Source organism: Xenopus laevis, chromosome 3L (genome assembly GCF_017654675.1).
Source record: "Xenopus laevis strain J_2021 chromosome 3L, Xenopus_laevis_v10.1, whole genome shotgun sequence".
Taxonomy (NCBI): Eukaryota; Metazoa; Chordata; class Amphibia; order Anura; family Pipidae; genus Xenopus; species Xenopus laevis.
The window spans coordinates 62038166-62062982 of record NC_054375.1 but is presented as its reverse complement, the minus strand read 5'-3'; the positions used below and the strand labels follow the sequence as shown (position 1 = coordinate 62062982).

General features: G+C 37.9%; 1 protein-coding gene across 2 annotated transcripts in view; it reads left to right on the top strand.

Annotated features, from left to right (window-relative positions):
• The first annotated feature begins 2859 nt into the window (after window positions 1-2859).
• Window positions 2860-24817, top strand: part of poc1b.L (POC1 centriolar protein B L homeolog) — a 43828-nt gene continuing 21870 nt past the window's right edge. Inside the window, exons 1-11 of one of the 2 annotated variants that reach the window (XM_018251208.2) lie at window positions 2860-3065; window positions 3638-3722; window positions 5910-6081; window positions 8169-8348; window positions 8884-8991; window positions 10362-10477; window positions 11401-11534; window positions 11961-12029; window positions 12417-12569; window positions 16130-16216; window positions 19324-19448. In XM_018251208.2, the coding sequence (XP_018106697.1) occupies window positions 3051-3065; window positions 3638-3722; window positions 5910-6081; window positions 8169-8348; window positions 8884-8991; window positions 10362-10477; window positions 11401-11534; window positions 11961-12029; window positions 12417-12569; window positions 16130-16216; window positions 19324-19416 (1212 nt within the window). In that variant the 5' untranslated portion in view covers window positions 2860-3050 and the 3' untranslated portion in view covers window positions 19417-19448. 2 annotated transcript variants of the gene reach the window in all.

Genomic DNA, 24817 nt, shown 5'->3' with positions numbered 1-24817 from the left:
TGCCAGACAGATGCTCAACAGGAAAAGATGCATTAGAAATAAGATGATATATAGTTAGTAATACAGTGAATAATGTACCCCCTGTTGTAAAATATAGGGATATATTTCACAGAGTTCCATGCCCATATAAAGGCACAACGATGAAGGCCGAGTGCTTTTATGCAGATCATGGAACTCCAAGTTGACTTCTAATATATTATACACAACAGGGTGTACATTTTATTATATAGACAATGTGCAGTGAGTCATTCGACAGAAATTACATCACTAAGCACGTATTAAAACTAATGACATCACTAAGAGCCATTTACTGTATAAGGATATCATTTACAGGATATTCATGGATCTTGGGTATAAGCATATCTTTCAACCTGCCCTGTCAAAAACACCTCTTTCTGAAGCTCGAATTCCAACAGGCAAAAAAATGATAAAAACATATGATACCACATAGACTTGTTTAATCACATATTAAGGGTTAGTCACATGTACATTGATATTGGATTGAACCCTGGATATATGGACTGGGCCTGGTTCAATTCAGTATCAGTGGCTGGACTAGTATTGATTGATTTGAACACTTATTTCATTGAGCAGACAATGTATGTTTGACCCACCTTGATGTGTTTACACATGTAAATATTGGTTGGCACCAGAGGGCCGTGATACAAGTACCAAAAGTACTTATTGATATGTGAAAAATCCAACCTACATCAGAGTCATGTTTATCGACTGCATGGGTGCATCCAGGGCCATGTATCCATATAGTCAACTGAGGTCCCATGAGAGGCAGCAGAGCCGAGATTCTACGCCTCCATTCCACAATTGGTGCATGTGTGAGATAGTTTGTATATGTGGAGGTCAGCGAGAGTGGGAGGTTCAGTGATTATGGCAGCACCAGATCTAAATACAACCCTGGGTACATCAACCAAGTCCCCAATGATGGTAGATGATCTTCAGTCACTAAGCCTCGTCTCAACTGATTACTAGATATTTGAACTGCAAGCAGTATCAAACTTAAAGGAGACATTTTGTGTAAAAAATAAATTACAATGTACCAGTGCATTATACTCATTTAGATATAGAAGAATTGTGCTTAAAAAAGTAGTGTTTCAGGCTGATTTATTGAATATTTCTGCAAAAACCCTAATAATCCCTCCCTTCTCTTGCACTTTCTGCTCCCTGAATTCCCAGGGCTGTGCTGTGCTGTGCTGTGCAGGGCAGCTGGCGGCATATAATCAGCTGCTAGCAGGACCTGATAGGGAACTGAAGCCTGTTTTTTCTTGCTATGATTGGCTGTCCCCCTCCTTCCTGTGCTTCCGACGGGTACCGTTAGGACACACCCACCTCTCATTTGGAACACGGACAGGGACCAGAGAACATCTATAGGGAGCTATAAAAAAGGGGCATTTTTAAAGATAATATTATTTTTAAGCACCATGTAATTGCCTACAAAATACGTTTTTTTTAATTCATCCTATATGTCTCCTTTAAAAAACAGAGCAGCTGAAAATAATGAAGCATAGCTATAATAACACGTAAACTCAACGAGTTAAGCACAAATGGGGAAAGGGTATCTTTGTTTTTCAATAAACTGTGAAAGTACTCAATGAGCTGTTCAAAACAACTTTATGGCCCTTAGTGTAGATTCTAGTAAAGGAACAGTTCAGTGTGAAAATAAAGACTGGGTATATAGTCTGTGCAAAATAAAAAATGTTTCTAATATAGTTAGTTAGCCAAAAATGAAATGTATAAAGGCTGGAGTGACTGGATGTCTAACATAACAGAACAGAACACTACTTCCTGCTTTTCAGCTCTATAACTTGAAGGGGGGGCCACATGGTACATTTCTGTTCAGTGAGTTTGCAATTGATTCTCAGCATTCAGATTCAAAAGCAACAGATATGACGCATATGCCCCCCACCCTCAAGTCTCTGATTGGTTACTGGCTGGTAACCAAGGTAACCAGTCAGTGTAAACCAAGAGAGCTGAAAAGCAGGAAGTAGTGTTCAGGCTATTATGTTACACATCATTACATTTTTGGCTAACTAACTATATTAGAAACATTTTCTATTTTGTACATCCTATTTATTTAATCAGTGTTTATTTTTATACTGAACAATTCCTTTAAATGATGTGATAACTTCCTTTCATGAAAGGACATACATATTTAGAAATGTTGTTGCTGATGGATGAAATCGGTCTCAGGTAGTCATGTAGATATTCTGTGCACACCTCCCAACTGTCTCGTTTGCAGTGGGACAGTCCCGCTTTTCTACTGAAAAGTCCCGGCTTTCTCTGCACTGAACAACCACCAGGTGCAACTAACTTAATTAGCTTTTGGCAGAGAGCCCAGAACAACCACCAGGTGCAACTAAGATACTTTTGTAACAGTTTTGGATAAAGCAAATAAATAATTGTAACAATTTAGGTAAGCAGGTCCCTTTGGAGAAGTTAGACACACAGCTTAAAGGGCAATATATTTTTATTAGCAAAACTGTAATCAATGGAAAAAAAAACACAGAAATATGTTCAAACGTTCATAACCTGCCAAATGAACATGGTAATTCGGCGGTATGGTCACAAAATGGGCGTGGTCAAAAATGGCCGCACTACACGTGGAAAATTTTTAATTTCCAAAATGTTGGAGGGTGTGTGTGTGTAGTGAATAAGGACACTGGCTATGCCAGCACAGTACTCAAGCAAAGCTTTTTTTGCAGGATTTAGTCAAATATTTAGCATTCAGCTGAACCGAATCAGCACTTAGAAGTTGGCGCTATTGCAGCTCCCTCATCTACTTTTACAAATATAAAAATGGACATCTTCCCTTCACTTCCGTCATACTGTCTCCAAGCGACGGGCGTATTGTGATGACGTTTCGTGATTACGTCCAATCGGTGATGACGTCCAATCACGTCGCTAGAAAGGCAGGCCGCCGCTTAGAATTTTGAACTTTTGCTTGCCGTCACGTGATACGCGGGTAAACTTGTATAGTTTTTCGCTGTCACATATCCGGAAACCCTCGGTGCGACTTTGCTGCCTGTTGTGAGTCTATGGCTTCTGCATTGGTGAGACCTGTTTTGCTTCGATGTTTTATATAGAGTGTCCTCTGACTTTAACTTGCTTTCCAATACTATGAACTAGCTAGCTGATCGCTACAGAGAGGCTTAACTGCAGCAGGGATACTCCTGGCACAGTCTCCCCGCTGCCTGCCATATAAACAACATCATGATCCTGCCAAGGTTCTCTAGTTTGTTCTCTTCAGCAAGGAAACACATTCACTGTATATCCATCTTATGGGATTCCCCTGTGCTCTGTCATAATTCTGTAAACCTTTAGATCCCTTAAAACCCATAGTGAATGAAGCAAAGTTCATTAAAACATTTAGAAAATGCCAATGCAATGGCCCCCACACATAACCCTTATAGAAGAGATCCCTCCACTAATCACACTTTTCTTAATTCATGTTATTAAAGCCACATAACAAACAACAAAAACATAAGCACCCTGTCTGCGCTAGCATTTTGCTGCAGAGAAATTGACCAAAGGTTTCTTAGGGAATGTGTGTGAATATATTGTTTATATATTATGTATTCTAGTGACTGAATGAAGTCTTTTTATTTATTAATTTGTTTGTTAGGACGATCCAGCATTACAGCGTCACTTCAAAGGACACAAAGATGCGGTCACCTGTGTTGACTTCAGCCCAGACAGCAAGCAACTTGGTATGAATTTTAATAGTGTGTTTGAAATTAAAGTGCAGGTATAGGATCTACTATGTCTGAGACCTGGGGGTTTTCAAACAAGGGATCTTGTCTTAATTTGGAGCAGCATACTTGCTAAAAATAATTTAAACATTAGATAAACCCAATAAAATAGTTTTGCCACCAGTATGGATTCATGCAGCTCATTGAGTACAGAGAAAAAGAAAATTAATTTTTTTAAAAATTAACAATATTTGCTAAATGGACTCTATGGAAAATGAAACTTCTGGATAATCAATAAGGGATGCCATACTTGTATTCAAAATATAGTTTGGAATAACAAGGCATGTTCAGATGTGTTTTGCATTGACTTAAGTAAATTGTGGCTGGTCCGCTGCTACCAAAAAAACCTTTGCAATGTTTACATTTTCAGAAATAGTCTTACTGCTTTTTAATAGTAAGGTATTGTTAATCTTTAGTTATTTTCTGTTTTGTCTAATGCAACTGCTTCTCTAAAAAGTAATATGTTTTGCCTTACCTGATGCATACTGTATGGCAATAATGGTCCATACTTCTCATCAGGACTGTAGGTTGTTATTATTATCCTTTATTTATGTAATTCCAACACGTTCTGCAGCATTTTACAGGAATTAATATATCTGTGCCCCAGTTTGCAAACTAATGTCCCTATCACAAAAACACACAGAATGGCAATTTTATCAGGAGCTAATTCGCCTTTTAGTGGGATGTGGGAGCAAACAACAAATCTGGAAAAAAAACGCATAAGCACTGGAAAAACATAAAAACAGATAATGCCCTTCAGCTGGGCTAGAACCTAGGTCCTAGCGCAATGAGGCAGCAGTGCTAACTTGTTCACTTTTACATTAACTTTTAGTATGTTGTACAAAGTGATATTCTGAGACCATTTACAATTTTGTTAAACTTTTATTATTTGTGGTTTTTAAGTTAATCTTTTTATGCAGCAGCTCTCCTGTTTGCAGTTTCAGCAGTCTGGTTGCTAGGGTCTGAATTACCCTAGCAACCATGCATTGATTTGTATAAGAGACTGTGATATGAATAGGAAAGGGCCTGAATAATAAAAAAGTAGCAATAAAAATAAATTTGCAGCCTTAAAGAGCATTTGATTTTCAAATGTAGACTTTGACCCCCATTTAAAAACTGGAAAGAGTTTGAAGGATATGGCAAATAATTCAAAAACTATATCCAATAATGAAGACCAATATAAAAGATGCTTAGAACGAACCATTCTATACCATACTAAAAGTTAACTCAAAAGTGAACCACCCTTTTGTGTACCAGAAATCATTAGACTAATAATGCTCATGTCCCAAACATGTCTTGATGTAAAATATTAAATCTGTACTATCTGTGATGGACGGTTCTCGTCCAAGCCTCTTTTTGAGGTTGAGTATTTGGTCCGGTCATCCCTAAGCTTAAAACAGGAGCAAGGACCGCATCAATGAACCAATGCAGTCTTCACTCCTATAGTATTTTAAACCTGTCTGATATCTGGTTGATTTATGGGCAGATATTGGTCAGGGAGGCACATTGGAGGTCCTCAACTCTATTAACAGTTTTTATCGGCCTCTGTATGGCCTCCTTTAGTTATCTGCCATTCCAGTCCAGTTATTATAGTTTTCTCCTTCTCACTTACCTGTCCTATCTATTGTGGCAATAAAATACTGCTGTCAGCTTTGAGATATTCTGCACACAAAGCAATTTCTTTACATAAGCATTCTCCATACAAATGAGTATTTCCACATCATTGACATGTTTTTCTCAATGGAACTGTATACACAGGACAGGTAAATAATGTGTGATCCATTATTATATATGCATAGATCTGCTCACGTGCTTACTGCAACATTAGGAAATGCCTCTCCATGTATCTGTCCACTTCTGAATTGCAAAACAGCTGTGGTGCATGGAGACCTCGACGTGTAGAATTGGATTGTGTGATGAAACATATCCAGTACTGACATTATTCTTGTATATTTAGATAGCTAGTCAACACTAAATAACTACTGCTTTCATATTTGTGTTCTTACTTTATTGCTTTCTCCATGATAATTATTGGACACTTTATTCTTAGTGTTGATAAATGATGTGTTTTGTTTAATGCTTTTAGGAGGCTTCCTTCTTTTACTTGTATGGTGCATAATCTTTGTATTTGTTACTGTTTTATAGCATCCTCCTCAGCAGATGCATGTGTAATGATATGGAACTTCAAGCCTCAATCCAGAGCCTACAAATACCCAGGTCACAAGGAGGCAGTTACTTGTGTGCAGTTCTCTCCTAGTGGACACTTGGTGGCATCATCATCTAAAGACAGAACAGTGAGATTGTGGGCTCCCAATATGTAAGATAAAAAAAAAAAAAGTTTGGTTTGTATATAATATATGCCTGATATATATGTGTGATTTATATTATGTTGGATTGGAAAATTAATTTTCAATATTACAATCTATAAAATTTTGCAGTTAGCACTTCCTGGTCATCTGTATACAAAGTACATTGTATTAGATGGTGAGAGCTACTGCCTCTGGAGAAACATAGTGCCTTTTATTACATAAGGTTAATGCTGTAAAGGTGACTGTGTGGGTAACTGTGCATAAGGTATTTTGAATGGTGCTACTTGAAACTGCGATCTGCACAGGGGATTATTTTCTGAAGACATGCACCTGTGCATTTTCATCTGGAGGCTGCAGGATCTAACACCTAGGTTCTATCCAGCAGATTAAGGGGCCCATTCATTAAATTCAAGTGAAGGAATAGAAGAAAAAAAACTTCGAATTTCGAAGTGTTTTTTTTTTTTTTGGCTACTTCGACCATCAAATGGGCCACTTCAACCTTCGACTACCACTTCAAATCAAACGATTCGAACTAAAAATCGTTTGACCATTCGATAGTCGAAGTACTGTCTCTTTAAGAAAAAACTTCGACCCCCTAGTTCGCCACCTAAAAGCTACCGAACTCAATGTTAGCCTATGGGGAAGGTCCCCTTATAGACTTTCTGTGTTTTAGATGTGAAAGATGTTAAAATATAAGACCACATATTTTATGCTATTTCTTAGGGATGCACCGAATCCACTATTGTGGAACCCCCGAATCCTTCGCAAAAGATTTGGCCGAATACCGAACTGAATCCTAATTTGCATATTCAAATTAGTGTGGGAACGGGAAAACATTTTTTACTTCCTTGTTTTGTGACAAAAATACAAGCGATTTCCCTCTTACCTGTTAAAGTTCAGCTTTTCGCTTTAATGAGCATGTACACTTGCACATAGAGGAAGCTGGAAGGGGATCGCTTTATGGTGCCCCACTGTTTTGTTTTGCTTAAGCCTGATCGGTGCTGATATTAAACCCATGCACATAGACTGAAAATATCCTAACACCTCTATGGGAAGCTATGACAGGTGGATAGGGACATGTTGAGCGTTGCAGTTTTTCACAAGCATAATGACAGCCAAAACACCGCCATCTGCCATAGTCCTTAGGGTGTCTTTCTGAGCTGATATCATGCCATACAAAGATGCCGTTTTAATGTTGTTTTTTTTTTTTTTTTTAAATCTGCCTGCAAAATAGGATCAAATAAAGAGAGCAGAATAATCAAAAATTGAGAAGCACTCTTGATCTTTCTAACCTGATTAAACTAAAATTCCTAATTCTGTTTCCATACTCAAGTAAGTGGGAGTGGGAGTGGCAGACATATTTCAGTTCAAACTCATTTTACTGTGCTTTGGAATGGAACTTGGGACCTCTGAGCTTGGGAGAACATTTGATAAACCGCATCTCAAATCTGCAGGAGGAAGGTTTTTCTAGATCTGAGCTAAAAGACCTCTCGATCACTGCTAAGTCTGCCCCTTACCAGGTGTTCTCATAACCATTATAACCCATCCTTTGTCCTGACAAAGAAAGGGTCTTCTCTGTACACGCGCTATGGGTAGTTGGCTAAATAAATAGGATGCTGTTGACTGTGATATTCGGAGAAAGCTTGCAATTGGTCTTGAATTTTTTTGGTTTTGCCTTTTCTGTTTGGGATTATCCAATGGCACATACGACTAAAAAACTATTTATATTTTTTTGAAAATTGTTTATTTCGCTTAAGCAGGGTTTTACATATGAGATGTCTTATGCAATATATTTTTAGATAGACCTACAATTGTTCAGGAGGTATAGTTTTCCTTTAACTGAAATCTGAGCTGCAGTTAATTTTTGGCAAAGATTAGTGCAGTAGTAACTGAGCCTGCCATATTTTTTTTTTTTGTTTGTCCAGACAGTTCATAGTTCTGATAAAATGTTGCTGCTATATAAAGGATTATTGTAATAACAAGCCAATAAAACCTTGTAAGACAAATCAGTTAGCTGAATGAATTCTGCCGGCATGGAGTGTTATAAATACTGACATTTAAAAATGTGTGTTGTTTTCCTTTTGTTTTCCCCCAGCAAAGGAGAATCCACAGTCTTAAAGGCTCATACTGCTGTTGTACGTTGTGTTAACTTCTCAAGCGATGGGCAAACATTTATCACAGCATCAGATGACAAATCAATTAAAGCCTGGAATCTGCATCGACAGAGATTCCTCTTCTCCTTAACTCAGCATACAAACTGGGTGAGATGCGCTAGGTGGGTGCAGAAATAGACTCCTGATATCTTTAGATTGGTATTGGCAAGTTTGGCTGTCTACAGAAAAGGCTGCAGAAGTTAATATACATCATGTCAGAAATGAAGGGAGCTGTAGTTCGCTCCACTGAAAATCCTCAGGGCTTTCCATGTATGCAGTGACATCTCTGACACTTAGAAAGAGTCTTGATCATTAGACAAACCTCAGATGTAAAACACATTATGCCAAAGACTTGCAGCCTGCTTTGCTTCAGGAAAAGACGGAGAGCAAATGTGCAAGCAGCATCTTGTGAGCTAGAGCTGAGGTGGCAGGCGAAGGGTGTTTTTTTACTATGAAAGACTGTATGTTACCATTTACTCAATTTAAACGTGTAAACTTTAATCTCCTCTACAGCAATGGTAGCAGAGGAGTCCATGAATAGTCAGGCATATTGACGGCATGTAATTAATTTGTGTTGTGTATATACAGGTAATATGACCACCATTAGAACCTGGGACTTAAATTTCTCTTAGTGGGTACAATATATTTTTTTTCCAGATTTTCTCCAGATGGAAGATTAATAGCATCTTGCAGTGATGATAAGACCGTTCGAATCTGGGACCTAACCAACAGACTTTGCATTAACACTTTTGTGGATTACAAAGGGTAATTATTTGCCAAGTCTTCATGATTGTTGCATTCTCTTCCTAATAGTCTTCATGACAAATCCAGAATAAAACGACCTATTTCTCACTACAGTGAGATCTAACATTTTGTTAATGATCTAATCGAGCTTCAATAATTAAAGGGGTGGTTTGCCTTTCAGTTAACTTTTAATATGTTCGAGAAAGGCCAACTTTTCAATTGGTCTTTATTTATCTTCTATAGTTTATGAATTATATGCCTTCTTCTAACTTTTTCTAGCTTTCAAATGGGGTTCACTCACCCCTTCTAAAATACAAATGTTCTGTAAGGCTACAAATGTATTGTTATTGCTACTTTTGATTACTCGTTTTTCTATTCGGGGCCTCTCCTATTCATATTCCAGGTTTTAAAACTATCTAGTATATATGTTGGACTTACAGATCATTTATTCTCAAGTCCCTCAGATTTCTGTTGGTGGTATCTGTTTTTTTTTTTCTGTCTGTAAACAGTGTTTGTAAACTAATCTTTGATGGTTATTGTGTAGTGTGACCTATGAGACTGGACAATAACAATAGAGGAAACTGTAGGACTTTTTTCCTGGGTATGTCTAGTAAGATACACCTCTGTATATAACCAACATCATGCCCTCTGCTTGTGTAGAGTTTCACACGCATTTTTTAATAACCATAACTAAGAGCTGATTGTTCAGATATTTATACTGTTTTGCTGTACATATGACCAAATCACACTTATCTGACCAATTGTGTCTCAGGCATGTGTGGACCACCATGGGGGCTTGCACAATTTATTACTGATCATACCATTTGGTTGGAAAATGAACAGAAACAGGTTAAATAGCAGAACATATTAAATATTGCAGCTTGATAATGCTAAGACCCATTACCAGTTTTATATGATTTAGATAGGGATGCACCGAATCCACTTTTTTGGATTCGGCCGAACCCCCGAATCCTTCACGAAAGATTCGGCCGAATACCGAACCGTGCAAATTAGGGGTGGGAAGGGGAAAACATTTTTTACTTCCTTGTTTTCTGACAAAAAGTCATGCAATTTCCCTCCCCGCCGCTAATTTGCATATGCAGATTAGGATCCGGATTCGGTTCGGCCAGGCAGAAGGATTCGGCCGAATCCAAATCCTGCTGAAAAAGGCAGAATCCTGGCCGAATCTCGAACCAAATCCTGGATTCTGTGCATCCCTAGATTTAGATCGGCATTATTTTTAATATATAATAAAGATTGTTTATATTATCTAACCAGAGCAGTCAAAAGTTAGGGAACAGCTGAAATATAACCATTAATTTGTTCTCTGGGAAAATATTACAATTTATAGCTATATTATATAACTTAATGTATCCACTCTTCCCTTTCAGACATTCCAATTATGTTGACTTTAACCAGATGGGAACTTGTGTAGCCTCTGCAGGTGCTGACAGTACTGTGAAAGTCTGGGATATTAGAATGAACAAATTACTGCAGCATTATCAAGGTAAAACACAATCTCTGAATTATATTGCACATTCACTTCTGCTCAGTAAAACCGTGCTTAATTTATTTATTTATTTTTTCACAAATACTGAGCGTTGCCAATTCACATTAACCTGTATTTGACTGGGTACAGAGATGTTGTTTTGTTTTATATTAAGTGACTGTCACAAGTATATGCTTTTCCTTTGAGGCTGTGCCAAGAGATGATCTATAATTTCATTTTATTCTGTGTTCCTTAAACCTCTGTAGGTGCCAAAAGTGAGGCACGGTGTTTCAATATTCACATGCTTGGGCTGCCGCCTAGTTCTGGTCTGTTGGCCTTATACCAGGAATAACAGGTTGAACAAATCAAATGCTTCATCAAGTTCACTGTCTCAAAGAGAAGCAGAAGTTTATGCTTAATCATCTGCATCAGCATTTTCTTTTACAGGGTTATATGTAAAGGGATATTTTATAGAGATTGCATGCTATTAATAACCTTTTGCCATTGGGTGGAAATTACTTATTAGCATTATTCTTGGCTCACTACAGTGCATGGCATCCAATTCGCTGAACTATGGCCATCCCAATAACCAGGTTCAGTAACTTAAATGCAATGGAAATATATGGGACCACTGCTCTACAGTTGTGGTGTGGCCCGGTTCCCCATAATTCATAAGCTCCAATGTCTTTCAGTACGTGGGTCAGTAGTAAGACTATGTAATCACAAACTGTGGGTGTGGTGAAATGTTCTGCAATTGCAGGACTTACCATGGGCACACAAGCTAAACCTGCTTCTATGTCTGGAGCAAGAGGCAGGCATAATTGTTACTGAATTATATGGATCATTTAATTGTAATTCCATTCATATATTGAAGTCCTGCTTTCAGTTACTTTGCTGCAGCCTCTTCACGAACAGTTTGACAACTCTCTGGTTTTCTCTAGTACACAATGCAGGAGTCAGCAGCCTTTCATTCCACCCATCTGGTAATTACCTGCTTACTGCATCTAGTGATGGCACTTTAAAAATTTTGGATCTTTTGGAAGGAAGGCTTATCTACACACTTCATGGGCACCAGGTACATACTGCAATTTATATGATTAGTATTACATCCCTTACCCACTCCTACCTTGTCTATCATTCTGTGTTGCAAGGTAGGAGCAGTAGGACATGCAGCCTGCATTGGAACCCTGTACTTACAGACTGTGTTAGGACTGATGGTAAGGACAGGGCTAGCTGCAGGTCCTGGTGCTGCACTCTTCTTCTGCAGAGTGCAGTGTAAAGGGGGATGCAAGTTATCCGCAGATCAGCACTAAGAAATAGCATTTTCATGGTATGAAGAGCTGAATTGTTTTAAAGTTCACATTCACTGGAAATTGGCTGCCTTCTGAATGCAATATAGTTTGAGCTTTTATGGCTGCACAGCACGTACAGCTTGGTAAACCTTTCAGATGACCCACAAATTTTTCAGGGAATTAACCTTGATCTTGCCGTTTCCCTGCAGGGTCCTGTCCTGTCTGTGACATTTTCGAAAAGCGGAGACCAGTTTGCTTCAGGGGCCACAGATGCACAGGTTGGTTTTGAAAATGTAACCGTGAAGTGTATTTCTACAGCAGGTGAAGTGATGGTAGTGTTAAGTTTATAAAACTTTAAATGTAAATGAAACTAAAAAGAAATATTTATCGGTGGTCTTATAAATGGGTGTTGGTAAAACTATTAATAGTTTACATTTATCATTACATGAATTGTAGCTCTTCTTAAGAAACTGTGTTTTCATTAATTTCACCATCAGGGAGGACTGTTCTTGTACAGTCCACACTTAATGGTTCATATTTTATAACTAACAATGTACAATTCTTCCAAGAATTACACGTGGGGCTGGGACGATCATTCAACTTAATATCCGTCAAGATTCAGTGTGTTTAATTGAACAGTTGTTTGCTTATACGTTTATTTGCAGGTTTTAGTGTGGAAGACAAATTTTGACAAATACAGCGTAAAAGAAATTGTGAAGCTGCAGCAGAAAAGGACTTGCCCTGAAGCTCCTCCTCATCTGAATGACATATATCCCAGAACTCCCCACCTCCACTCAAGCAGTGGTCATTCCATAGAGGTATGCTAAAAGGTCTTTTTTTTTTTTTTTGTGGGCAGATAATCCTTTGGCTATAATTCCAGATTTAGAAACTTTAAAAGAACTCTTTATCGTTTGTAAAGTTAAACAAATGTGAGAAATGCAGGGTGGCACAGGGAGATAGAGACCTGTGTTTCCTCCATAAATACAGTACTAATTGCTTTTGGCAGCAAGCTGTTCATGAGGGACAGGTGGCGGTATGCAGACGTCCCCCTCAATGTTCTCTAACTTGCACATTATTCATATGCCTGCAAGATTTCTAATCCAGACCGAGTACAAGGAACAGCACTGCTAGGGATGTTGGTACTTGTACTAAAAGCTGCAAATGAAATTAAATGAATGCTGCATATGAGGATCAAAATGTCAGTTTCAAACATTTTGTAAATTTGAATTGAACATGAATGTTCAAAAATTTGGTCATTTTCGACTTCTCCCAATTGTGATACAGACTTATTCTTTATAGATATAGATATCTATATCTATATATTGGTTAAGGCTGTCCTTTTGCACAGTGGAGCATATTTTGTATGCAAGCTTTGCTTGGCAAAGTGGACCAGTTCTATGGTGTGGTAGCGGCTAATAATAAGTGGCGCTGTTAGAGTGATACTACATCCAAAGCTATATTGGGTCGCTCATGGAGGAGTCACTCTGCATTCACAGAAATGATTTAAGTATTCTTTGTACTGTATGAAAAGGAAAGCTGGGTTAAGCTGTCCATACCTTCTGTATGGAGGGGTGAAAGTTCCTTACAATATAATTTTCACATATGTCCATTTGGCCGTGATCTTGCAGTTAGCCATAAAGGCCAGCTCTGTTCAAGGTGTCACTTGGGAACAAGTCTGCTGTATATAGAACACAGTAAGCTTTTAAAATGAATGTGTGTGGGTTTTTTTTTTCTTTTTGTGTACAAATTTTCACCTACTGGATTTTGCCAGATATCCTATATGGGGTATGTAAAGGTATAGGGTTTTTTTTTCCTGCTTAGGTAATAAAAAAACAAAAACAAAACCCTTGTCACTCCATTCCGTAATATTAACAAGTGAACAGAAGATGGCAGCATTTAGGTTAATATGAAAAGCAAATGTCATGTCAGGCTTTGCGTAGCAGAGTTCCCTTTTAAAACAAAAGTATAGACACAGACAGCAACTATAAATTGGGGGGGGGGGGACTAGCTGAACACTGAGAATATTTTATGCCATATTATGTGTTACATTTCACAGACATGTAGACTGTCAAGGGTAGACTGTCAAGGTTGGGGTTGTTTTCTCTGGAAAAAAGGCGCTTGCGAGGGGACATGATTACACTTTACAAGTACATTAGAGGACATTATAGACAAATGGCAGGGGACCTTTTTACCCATAAAGTGGATCACCGTACCAGAGGCCACCCCTTTAGACTAGAAGAAAAGAACTTTCATTTGAAGCAACGTAGAGGGTTCTTCACAGTCAGGACAGTGAGGTTGTGGAATGCACTGCCGGGTGATGTTGTGATGGCTGATTCAGTTAATGCCTTTAAGAATGGCTTGGATGATTTTTTGGACAGACATAATATCAAAGGCTATTGTGATACTAAACTCTATAGTTAGTATAGGTATGGGTATATAGAATTTTAATTAAAAGTAGGGAGGGGTGTGTGTGTATGGATGCTGGGTTTTCATTTGGAGGGGTTGAACTTGATGGACTTTGTCTTTTTTCAACCCAATTTAACTATGTAACTATGTAACTATGTACCAGTGGAATGTGTATAAAGGGGGAAATATTCCATACTATAGGTAGTGTTTCATTACATGAGGCATTTTATAATATTGCATATTAAACTTTTTAAAGGAGACCTATAGGATAAGTGAATAATATATGTGATATAATTGTAGACAATAATAAATAAAGTATAATGCTGGTAAAAATGAATATTCAAAAATGGCCCATTGGAGCTCCCTTTAGATCTACAGTTGCTTTCTTGGTTCAAAAAAAGGGTGGGGGCGTGTCCTAATGGTCCCTGCTAGAAGCACAGTCAGCAAGGGATAGCCAATCACAGCCTTTCAGTCATATGAGCGCAAACAGGCTTCAGTTCCCTATCAGGTCAGCCTAACTTCTGAATGGTTTCTATCCAACAGTCCAGTGTGTGGAGTGCTATCGCTTTCCTGCACAGCCTGGGAAAGGGGGCAGCAGTAAGTGGAACAGATGGGCGGGACTATTGGTTTTTTTGCATAAATTTTCTATAAATGAACTTGAAACACTACTTTCTCATCACTTTCCTTCTATATTTAAAAGTATAATGCATTGGCACACTCTTGTTTTTCACACAGTATGTTTCCTTTAAGGTCTCTGTAGACTGCATTGGTGTAAGCACTATAAACCTTGAGACTCAGCCTGGAGCTTTGTTGTAATTACTGCACAAACAGGCTTGTAAAAAGACTGAGAATTTTATTTTAGGCCACAGAGTAAATGAATACATAGCCTTATGCGTTTCGTGGATGTGGGCACTTAATCAAGCAAAGCAGGAAGTAGTGTTCTGTTATGTTAGACATCCAGTCACTCCAGCCTTTATACATTACATTTTTTGCTAACTGTATTAGAAACATTTTTTTTTTATTTTGCACAGCCTATTTACCCAGTTTTTATTTTTATACAGAACAATTCCTTTAATAGCAGTTATTGGAAACACAGGTCTCCTCATGTCTTGGTGTAAGGTCTACCTGTATCTGAAGTTGCTTAAAGGAAAAACTATACCTCCAAAATGAATACTTAAGCAACAGATAATTTACATCATATTAAGTGGCATATAAAAGAATCTTACCAAACTGGAATATATATTTAAGTAAATATTGCCCTTTTACATCTCTTGTCTTGAATCACCATTTTGTGATGGTCTGTGTGCTGCCTCAGAGATCACCTGACCAGAAATACTGCATCTCTAACTGTCACATTAAGAAGTGTTGAAACAAAAGACAGAACTCTGTCTGTTAATTGGCTCATGTGACCTTACAAGTATGATTTGGTGGTATGTTTGTGTGCACAGTGAATCGTACAATCCCAGGGAGAGGCCCTTATTTGCAAGTTGCCATTCCAGTATAAGTAATGAACACTAAGCAACACTCAATCTGTTGCCAGAAAGAATCCAAAGACATAACTTGCATTTGTGATATGCAATGGTTAAATTTCTGACCTTTCACTGGCTGAGCTGTGCCCAATACCGATAAGGGCTGGTCTCTGTGATTGTGATTATGAAATATGAGGTTAGCAGTACATGTCGGTACAAAAATGTTTCATAAAAAATAGTCTGAAGTGCACTCCAGTGCTCCATTTTTTGGATTGCAAAAGTCCATAATTATGAAAATCGCCCAATATAAAGTAGGACACAAAGCCAAGTGGCTTTACTTTATTTGTAAGTGTTGTATGAAGCAATACAAACTTTAAATGTAGAAAAAAAAATCTACATTTTTACTGGTCTTTGAAATTAATAAATATGAATAATGTTACTTAAATATAGGACTTGGCAAATACTTCTATGAACATTCTGTGCTTCCGTCATCTTTTCTGCAGATCAATCCCATGTGTGAAGTAGCAGATACACAAACTTTTGATCCACCAATTATAAACGTCGGAGCCAACCTTCCTTACTGTAGACGGGTAAGTAAACATTATCATGGCAATGCTAAATATCTAGGTACATAATGCCTGGAAAGCTTTTCGGTTTCTAGCAATTAGGGCATTCTATGTGTTGTGATTTAGGTTTCTACTGTTAGAATATGTCCTGTTCGAGCCTTTTGAAGAGAACTAGTAAAGAGCCTTTGAGGCTTAAACGCTGTATAGAACCAATGATGTGTAAAGTTCTAAAACGTATGGCTTATGTTGACAAGTGTCCTGGTGCAGAGTGGTGATCTCTGAAGCAAAATGCTTATTTGAGTTTTGTTTTTTGCATAGAAACCCACTTGTCACCGCTCCATATGCATCATGCAGGGCACTTGTAACTTAATAACATTAAGGTCTTATGTTCCATAGCCCTTTTGCCAGGTAAAACTCCCTGGGTTTACTCATAGCCTATATTGAAAAAAACATCAGAAATCTATACAAGAACTAGCCATGGATGTTCAGATTTGGTCGGGCAGTTTTGAATATCACTTGCAGCTGAACCTAACCTGATCCCGATCTGCCACTCCCCCTCCTCTGACATTATTAAGGGAGCAGGGCGAGCACGAGTATATGAAAAAAAGCACCACCCCTTCATTTATGGGACTTGGTATGGCAACCAGACGTCGTGGGGGCAGCCAGATGGTGGCAAATTAGCCCCATGATCCACTTCAGGGAGCAATTTGTTGGCTAGAAACCACAGATACTGCAGGTTTAGGGTTGACATGCACAGCACTAGTGTCCAACCTCATCAGGGTATGAATGGCAGGTGAAGGGACTGCTTTTGACAGATCATGTCAGCTTTCAAGTTATCTGTTCAGTGTGAAAATGTCATCTGCTGATGCACTATGTCAGGGGGTGCATTGGCATAAAAGGATAAATAGGACCTACAAATCCTTTACTTTTTGCACTTTAATAGTTGACTGTTAGCTCAACAAATCAAGCAATGTCATTTGGCTAAGCATTCTACAAAAATACAATTATTTGCTTAAAATAGAGTCTATAGGAAACGGGCTTCTGGATAAGGGCACCCATTCCTTTACTAAGCACATTTCTGTAAAACGTTATGCAGAGATATGGATTTCTACATGCAAGCATGAAAAGCAAAACATTTAAAAAAAAAAAAAAAAGTACAACATTTTTGCCAAAAACTACAGTTCTTTACACCACATTATACACTGATTTCAGGCAAAAGTAAAGGGCTTTCACACCATATTGGGTTTTTTTTCTACTAAATGTTTATTCAAATTTCCTCTCATCATCCTTGTTTGTGTGGTTTTTTTCAGTTTATTTTGTTTTTTTTTATTTATTTGTTTTGCATTGTGTTGCTGCTTTTCACTGTTAGAATCAGCTGTTTCCTCCTTGTCCCTTTTCCTGCTCCGTTTTGGCGCCGTCTAATTCCTCTTACTGTTATGCAGACAGGTCCAACAGCTGGAATGCTGTATTCTTTTCCTGCTTTAGGGTACACAAACAATCCTGCAAAAAATAAAAAAGACCCTCATATTAGTGGTTTCCACTATATTATGTATGGGCCAGTACCATATTTTCACCCTGTATTCTGAATTATTTAAACCTAGATACATTATTGACTGGTAATGAAGTTAACTGCTAACATTTGAAATTCCCCAGTTTGATATGTCCTTAATTGCTCCCTAAATGTTTTGGCACCTAAAGCTAGCAATACATGGCTAATAAAAGTTCCTAACTTGACCTCATCATACCAAGGGACAGTGTATGCACTGTGTATAGAAGCAACCGTTCTGCCCAGATGGATCTGTGTATGGCCAGCTTTAGGTTAACCTTAATAATGGCACCCCACCCTTGCTTACATACGTGGTTATTACTGCTGCCTTACAGTGCTAGGAAACTAGGTATACAGGAAGGTTCATTGGTTCCTGATAATGTATTTGTGTGCCAGGGGCCTTACACTCAAAGCTCCACTGGGACAGGGACTGGCGTTATTGATGTGTGATCTCTGTAAACTTTTGTGGAATGCATTCACACTATATAAATAAATATATACATTTCATTCTGAAATTGCAAAAGATTACAATTAGTACTTACCTGGAAACCCCATCACTTAAGCATTTCAGGCAATGGATACTATGCTTGTATTAGTAAAAGCTTTATTTTAAAGTATCAATAGCAACACTTTTCTCTTTAGAGCCATTTTAATCTTTAGCAAGTACATAAGGGCAACATTACCCCCAATATTCCATTGCTGTGCTATGTACCTTTGCAGACACTGGCATTCAGCACATAGTATGTTGTTTCTGCTATAGCTTTATTGTTAACAGAATCATTCATATCGGGGAAAACAAAAGAATAAGCAACCGTTATATGGTGGGAGATGAATTTAAGAAAGCATAGGCAGATGTTTTATTTGCTAAGCTGCTCTTTGCTTTAGAAAGAGCACAGTGTTTTCTTTAAGTCACAACTGTCTATATTTGCCTCACTTGTCAACCAACCATTTTACCTCAAGCAAAAGTGCGTGTGGTTTAGGAAGTCACAGCTTCCTTTTTGTGATTGCATTTGCAAGCGCCTCATATATAACAGCTGTATATTTGCAAGTTATGTGTGTTTTTTTTCCGTAATAGTGCGTTACCTGGCTTGATATGTAACATAAAAAGTATATACTCTCTTTTTTAAAAATAGGTCATTGAAGCAGGCTTGTGCTGATCATAATTAAAGATTCCACTTCCTGATCATATAAGATCACATTCTAAAAAAAATCATAAACTAATGAAGCCTTCTATATAATGGTCTGCTCTTTATCTGAAAGACTTACAAGGTAATGGAGGGGATTGTTTTATAGAGGGCTTCTTAGTGGATGAGTGATTAGTTTTGATTATGCTTGTATGGACTAGGAGTAGATATTTATACTGAACATTTTAACCCATTTGCTTTGCAGGAGTAGCTACTATACTGCTGCATTTTTCTAGGGATGCACTGAATCCTTTGTGAAAGAATACCGTTCTGAATCGTACTTTGCATATGTAAATTAGGGAACTAAGGGAACCATGCGCGCCATGCACAGTTAAAAAATGTTTGCTTGCCTTGTTTGTGTGATGAAACGTCACATGATTTCTTGAATTAATTTCGGGCAGGCACTTGGATTTGGCCGAATACTAAGAAGAGGCCGAACCTTGGCCAAATCCCGAAACGAATCCTGGATTTGGCGCATCCCTACTTTTTTCTGAGATAAGTGAAACAGTACCCCAGAGATACAGCGGTAAAATACTTTCTTGAACAAAGCATATCACAAATGTGGTGTTATCCTTCTTTCTTGGCATGGAAAGCTACACATCACTGCTACTGTGCCAAATGAATATTTCAGGATGTGTTAAGTGACGAAAAACTTGTAACGACTATAGTTTATAATGTAAGAGCAGCCAATGAAAATTGATTTCTGGCGTTCACGTTATTGAAATAAATGTGTGTAACTTGTCATTTCCAGGGACAAATATTTCTAGGTGATTCAAAACCACAGACTGTCCATGGAAATGAAGGGGCAGCATCAGGGTTGCTGGATTGCTGTGTTATGGCATGCAAAACATACTTGTAAAGGCCTTTTTTCCTTCATAAGTACAGATATGCAGTGACTACTGACTTGCACCTGTTTTTTTTTTATTTTTTTTAATGTATATATATTTTTGTCTGTGGTCTGTATATTGTAACTGGCAACCATTTGCGGATGTGGGGAAGTACTAAAGTGAAATTCAGCAGATGGTAAGCAAACCCTCCTCAATCTGCAGAAGCAGAAACCACAGTTAAGCAAGAAAAACAAACATTTTCGGGTGGAACTAGCCTGCCTTTTTCTGACTATGGCACCCCCCTAAAAGATGTTTCATTACCCAGGTTACTGCTTAAAAAATGGAGTAACCCTTCTTTATATCCAGTAGAGCATACAATATTGGAATTGGAAATGAAATTGGATCTTACAATTGGATCCTGCATTTTAGTTTATTGAACAAACACTTCTGATTGTTTGCAATGGATTACTAGAACTGTGCACATTTTGTGCTATTGCTTCAGCCCATGTGTTGTGAATCATTGTTACCTTGTTGGCTTTAAAGGGGGGTTTCACCTTCCAAACACTTTTTCATTTTAGTTGTTTTCAGATTGTTCACCAAAAAAATACTTTTTTTTTTTTTTTAAGTGCTTTCCATTTTTTTTTTTTTTTTTTTATTGTTTTTCCAAAATTTAGGTTTAAAGTTTAATATTCATGTCTCTTGTGTTTGAGTCTGGCAGCTCTGTAATTCAGGTGCAGATTCTGAATGTTACTATTTTGCAACTATTAGTTGATACATTTATCAGCAGTAGCTGTGGAATATTTGCAACTATTGTATCAACTCTCACAGCTGCCTTTAATCAAACATAGGGATTCTGATCAGCAGGGACAAAGATAAGAAATGTATCAACTAAATGTATCTATTTAGAACAGGTTACAGGTTCGCCCCCTCCCGAGTTGGTTTAGTAGGTGAAAAATGAAACAAAAAGTCTTTATTTTTGCTGATCTATCTGAAACCAACTAAACTGGATAACGTTTTTGAAGATGAACAGCCGCTTTAAGCAATCGGTGGCAACAATACAGATTTAGTGATGTAAAGGGGGTCTGTGACGACATCACTATAGAATAAAGTTGTATTTGTGCTAACGTAAAGGGGATATAAACCCCAACATAAACCTTTTACCCACTGAAAGAAAATATAATTCTTTTCCTTTATACATTAATTTAAAAAGTGACTAGTTTTAAATTATTTGTAAAGCTAATTTCAAAGCCGTGTTTGTCTCCTTCTGCACTGCTAGTTCTTCTTGAAACAAAATGTAGCAGAAGTCTGTTTTTGGTGCTACATTGCAAACTCAGAAACAACAGTGCAGAGACGTACTTCTTTCAGTAGCAGTTACATTTAGAAATTGAACATGTGTAATGTATAAAAGAAAACAAGAAATAGGGCAGCATTTTTTCTTAAGAGAATTGCAGACTGGATGTATTCTTATCACAGACATAGCAAGAATGAAAGGCAATGTAGAGGAGCTTCTGATTCCATTAACGTCTGAAAGCTGTAGCTAGTGGCTAAAATGTATGTTTCATGTGCACGTTACTGCAGTGAGGCAATGTAAGAGGATCGCACTTCCGCTAGGCTTATATTAATAGCAGCAGCCACAGGCTTGGGTTACTTACAGTTATTCTCCACTAGTTATCTCCTGACGAAAATAGTTCTGTTCAAAGTGCCATCGCTCCTGTCATCAGAAGCAAGATCCTTCTCTCATAGGAAGCTGCCATGTTAAGGCTGGTGTTTGGGAGATTAATTTGGAGGGTGTATTTCTGCAACATGATATGCTTGGCACAGTTTAAATCCCAGAAGCATTTCACAAGCTGCTGTAGTAATATAATAATCCTGCTCTATATCCTCCCTACAATTGAAATGTTACATAATGTACAAAAGCTTTGTGTGCACCTCTCATAAAATGCTAAGTATCCCCTGTTTGTTTCCTAGGGATTATAGGCACATTGAACACTTTATTGAATGTTTTTCTGTAATAAAGAAAAGCTTCAATAAAACAAATAAAAAGATGTCTTTGCTGACAGATGTGACTGGTGTGCCTTCATCTGCTTCCTGCCTATAGATGACTGCCATAAGGTTTTACAGTCATTTGGGAACAGGATGTGTAACAAAGCAATTAAGGGCATTCTCAGTGCAAATAAGTGGGGTCATTACTTTTGCCTTTGTGGCCCCCATTCTAGAGCAAGTTCCTCCTGTTTTTATACAGCTTTGCCTGCTGCTATTCCCATTAATTACTTTGTTTTTGAATGGCATAACTAGAGTTCAACTATTTCTTGTTCTTTTCATTTTTACATGTTTAATTTTTATTGCACCAGCATTGAAACTGAACATCTTTCCAGGTTGTTACAACCTGCATTTTTTTGTGGCTGCAAACAAGCTCCATATAGAACTACAGACCTAGATCTGAGTGGGGCATTGAACAGTGGGGAAGCTGCTTTGTTCTAGTTATTGCCCTGCAGGGCCCTCTGTACCATCTGGGAGTGATTTCTTATAGTTATACCCAGAAAAGTGCAAGCTGTCTAACTTTTATAGCATCCACTTCTCTGTTATCAAGGTAAGGTTTTTGATGTATGAGTCTAATCTAGCTTTATATTTCTACACTAACGTTTCTGTTAAATAAGTACGGTTTCTCTAGATGTTTTTGTATAAAAAAAAAAAAAAAAGTGCCCAAACCCACAGTCACACCAGCTTATGTAGTACTATGTGAGCTCTGCAGCTGTTGCAGTTCAACACTAGCTTGAGGACAAGGGCTAAATATCCCTCTAGTAAAGTTATTCCTTGTATAATATAGAATACTTGTTTTGCATAATAATATCATGCCAATAGAAGCAAGACTGCACGTTTTCCGAAAAGACAAACGCTGATTATTAACTTAAATGTGCTCTGGAAATGAAAGCAATGAGCTGATAGTTTCCCCTTAAAGAGATACTGACACCAGAAAATAACCTTTTTTTATATCTATCGTAACATTGTCTTTGAATGCTATTTATAATTTTGTTATAAAAGTATTATTTTACCTTTCTTACGCCCATGTTCCTCTACGAGGGGGCTGCCATATTTGTGCCGCAGTAGTCTCTACACATTATAGAAAACTGAACCTGGTTAGGGTGAGCTGGGCTGATAGCAGCCAAAAAGCCGTTCATGAGCAATAACATGCAAAGTGAAGCCTTCTAAAATCAGAAGGTATTTACTTTTCTCATGCCATACACATACACACAGCACTGCCTAGATACCAAAAATTAGAGTTTTAATTTTCCCCATAAGGCATCATGGGCGGAGACATGCAAATCACTCCTTTATGTGCCTTTGGCCACATATGTGGCCACATATGTGCCTTTGGCCAACTATGTATCCAGAACCGCTGGTTTATAGCACAGATACAGCCTAATGGTTCAGAGCCATAAATCCAAACTTGCAGACAGTCTGTTTCGATCTTGTTAGATCAGTCTCTTAGCATTAGAAACTCTAACTGACAGGTTGAGAAGGGACAGTCAGGTTGGTAAAACAGTCAGGTTAGGAACTTCAAGTAATAATTACTTACAACAGCAGAACTATCGAGAAAAATGCATAACATTTAATGTTCAGCAATATTTTGAAAAGAAATGTTTGTGTCAGTCTCACTTTAAACGAGCACTAAAGCTTAACTAAAGAAGTAAGCTAGAAATGTTGTACATTATGATTTGGGCTTCTGTACCAGCCCAAGACAACCACAACCCTTTAGTAATAAAAATCTGTGCCTCTGAAAATGCCCCAGTAGCTTCCCATCTTGCTTTCTGCTGATTCACTGCACATGCTCTGTGCTCCTGTCACTTACTGAGCTTAGGGACCCACTCACAATATACAGTACACATAGCCTTATATTGTGACATTTATGTTCTGAATAATAATTAATGCAGATAATTACTACATGACAGCACAGAAACCAGAGCAACTAGCATTAAAATGTAATAATCAGACTTATAGTGTCTGCTTATATTACAGGCCAACCTCATTTTCTGCTTGATAATTAGCGACAACCCCTAATGTTGGCTTCTCAACAGCTGCTCAGAGCCCACTGAGCATGAGAGTGTCACAGACACTTTCCAAGATGGTGACCCTCTGTGACCAGTTTGAAATCCTGGATCATTGCTGCTATTGAGAAGCTGAAACTTTAGGTTGGTGCAATATGGCCATTATCTAAAATACAGAATTTTTAGCCATACTAATTTTTATGGTTTAGTTCTCCTTTAAAACTTTGCATGCAGAAATTTTAATTTTATTTGAGCATTAACTCTGTTGTGTAATGGGAGAGCCTTACCAATGAAATCCCCCTGTTCCTCTCCTGCATCCATCTGTCATGTTATGTGGGATCTAGGCCACTACATGTTAAATCTTATTAGCATTACTGTGAAAGCAGCCGTGAAGCACTGAGCGCTTTGGTTTGAGTAAATAGGTCTTTAAATGTTGTTGGATCAGCAGACGAGTTCCTTTAAACTGGCATGCATTCCCCAAGCACAGTTCCTATTCCAGCATTGCTAAATGAACAGATCAAATGCTTTAAAGGTACAGTACTCACTTAGACTGTAAGCTATGCAGGACAGGGACCTTCTTACAGTATCTCTTAGCACATGTCGCTTAAACTCTGTAACTGTCTATATTAATTGCTCTGATTAAAACATGAGGCCAAAGACAGAGTTTTTATACATGTCAGATGTCCAGTCTTTTTTTATACAGGTCATGGATCTTTTTCCACTGGTCTTTCCTAAGCGAAGCAACGTCTTAACTAGCATTTTTTTGTACCAGCTACATAACCTTACGCTTATTAACACTGAACATCATTTGCCAGTCCCTCAGTTTAATGAAATGGATTTTAAAGGTGGCTTATTGTACTGTAACACAATTTGATGTTTTCATCACATAAAAGAGCCAGTACCAACTTTGAGGTCATTAATAAACAAATTAAAAAGCAAAGGGGCAAGGGCAGACCCCTGCAGTACTCCACACTGGTTCAATTAGAAAACAATCCATTTACATATCTGTATTCAAGAATAAA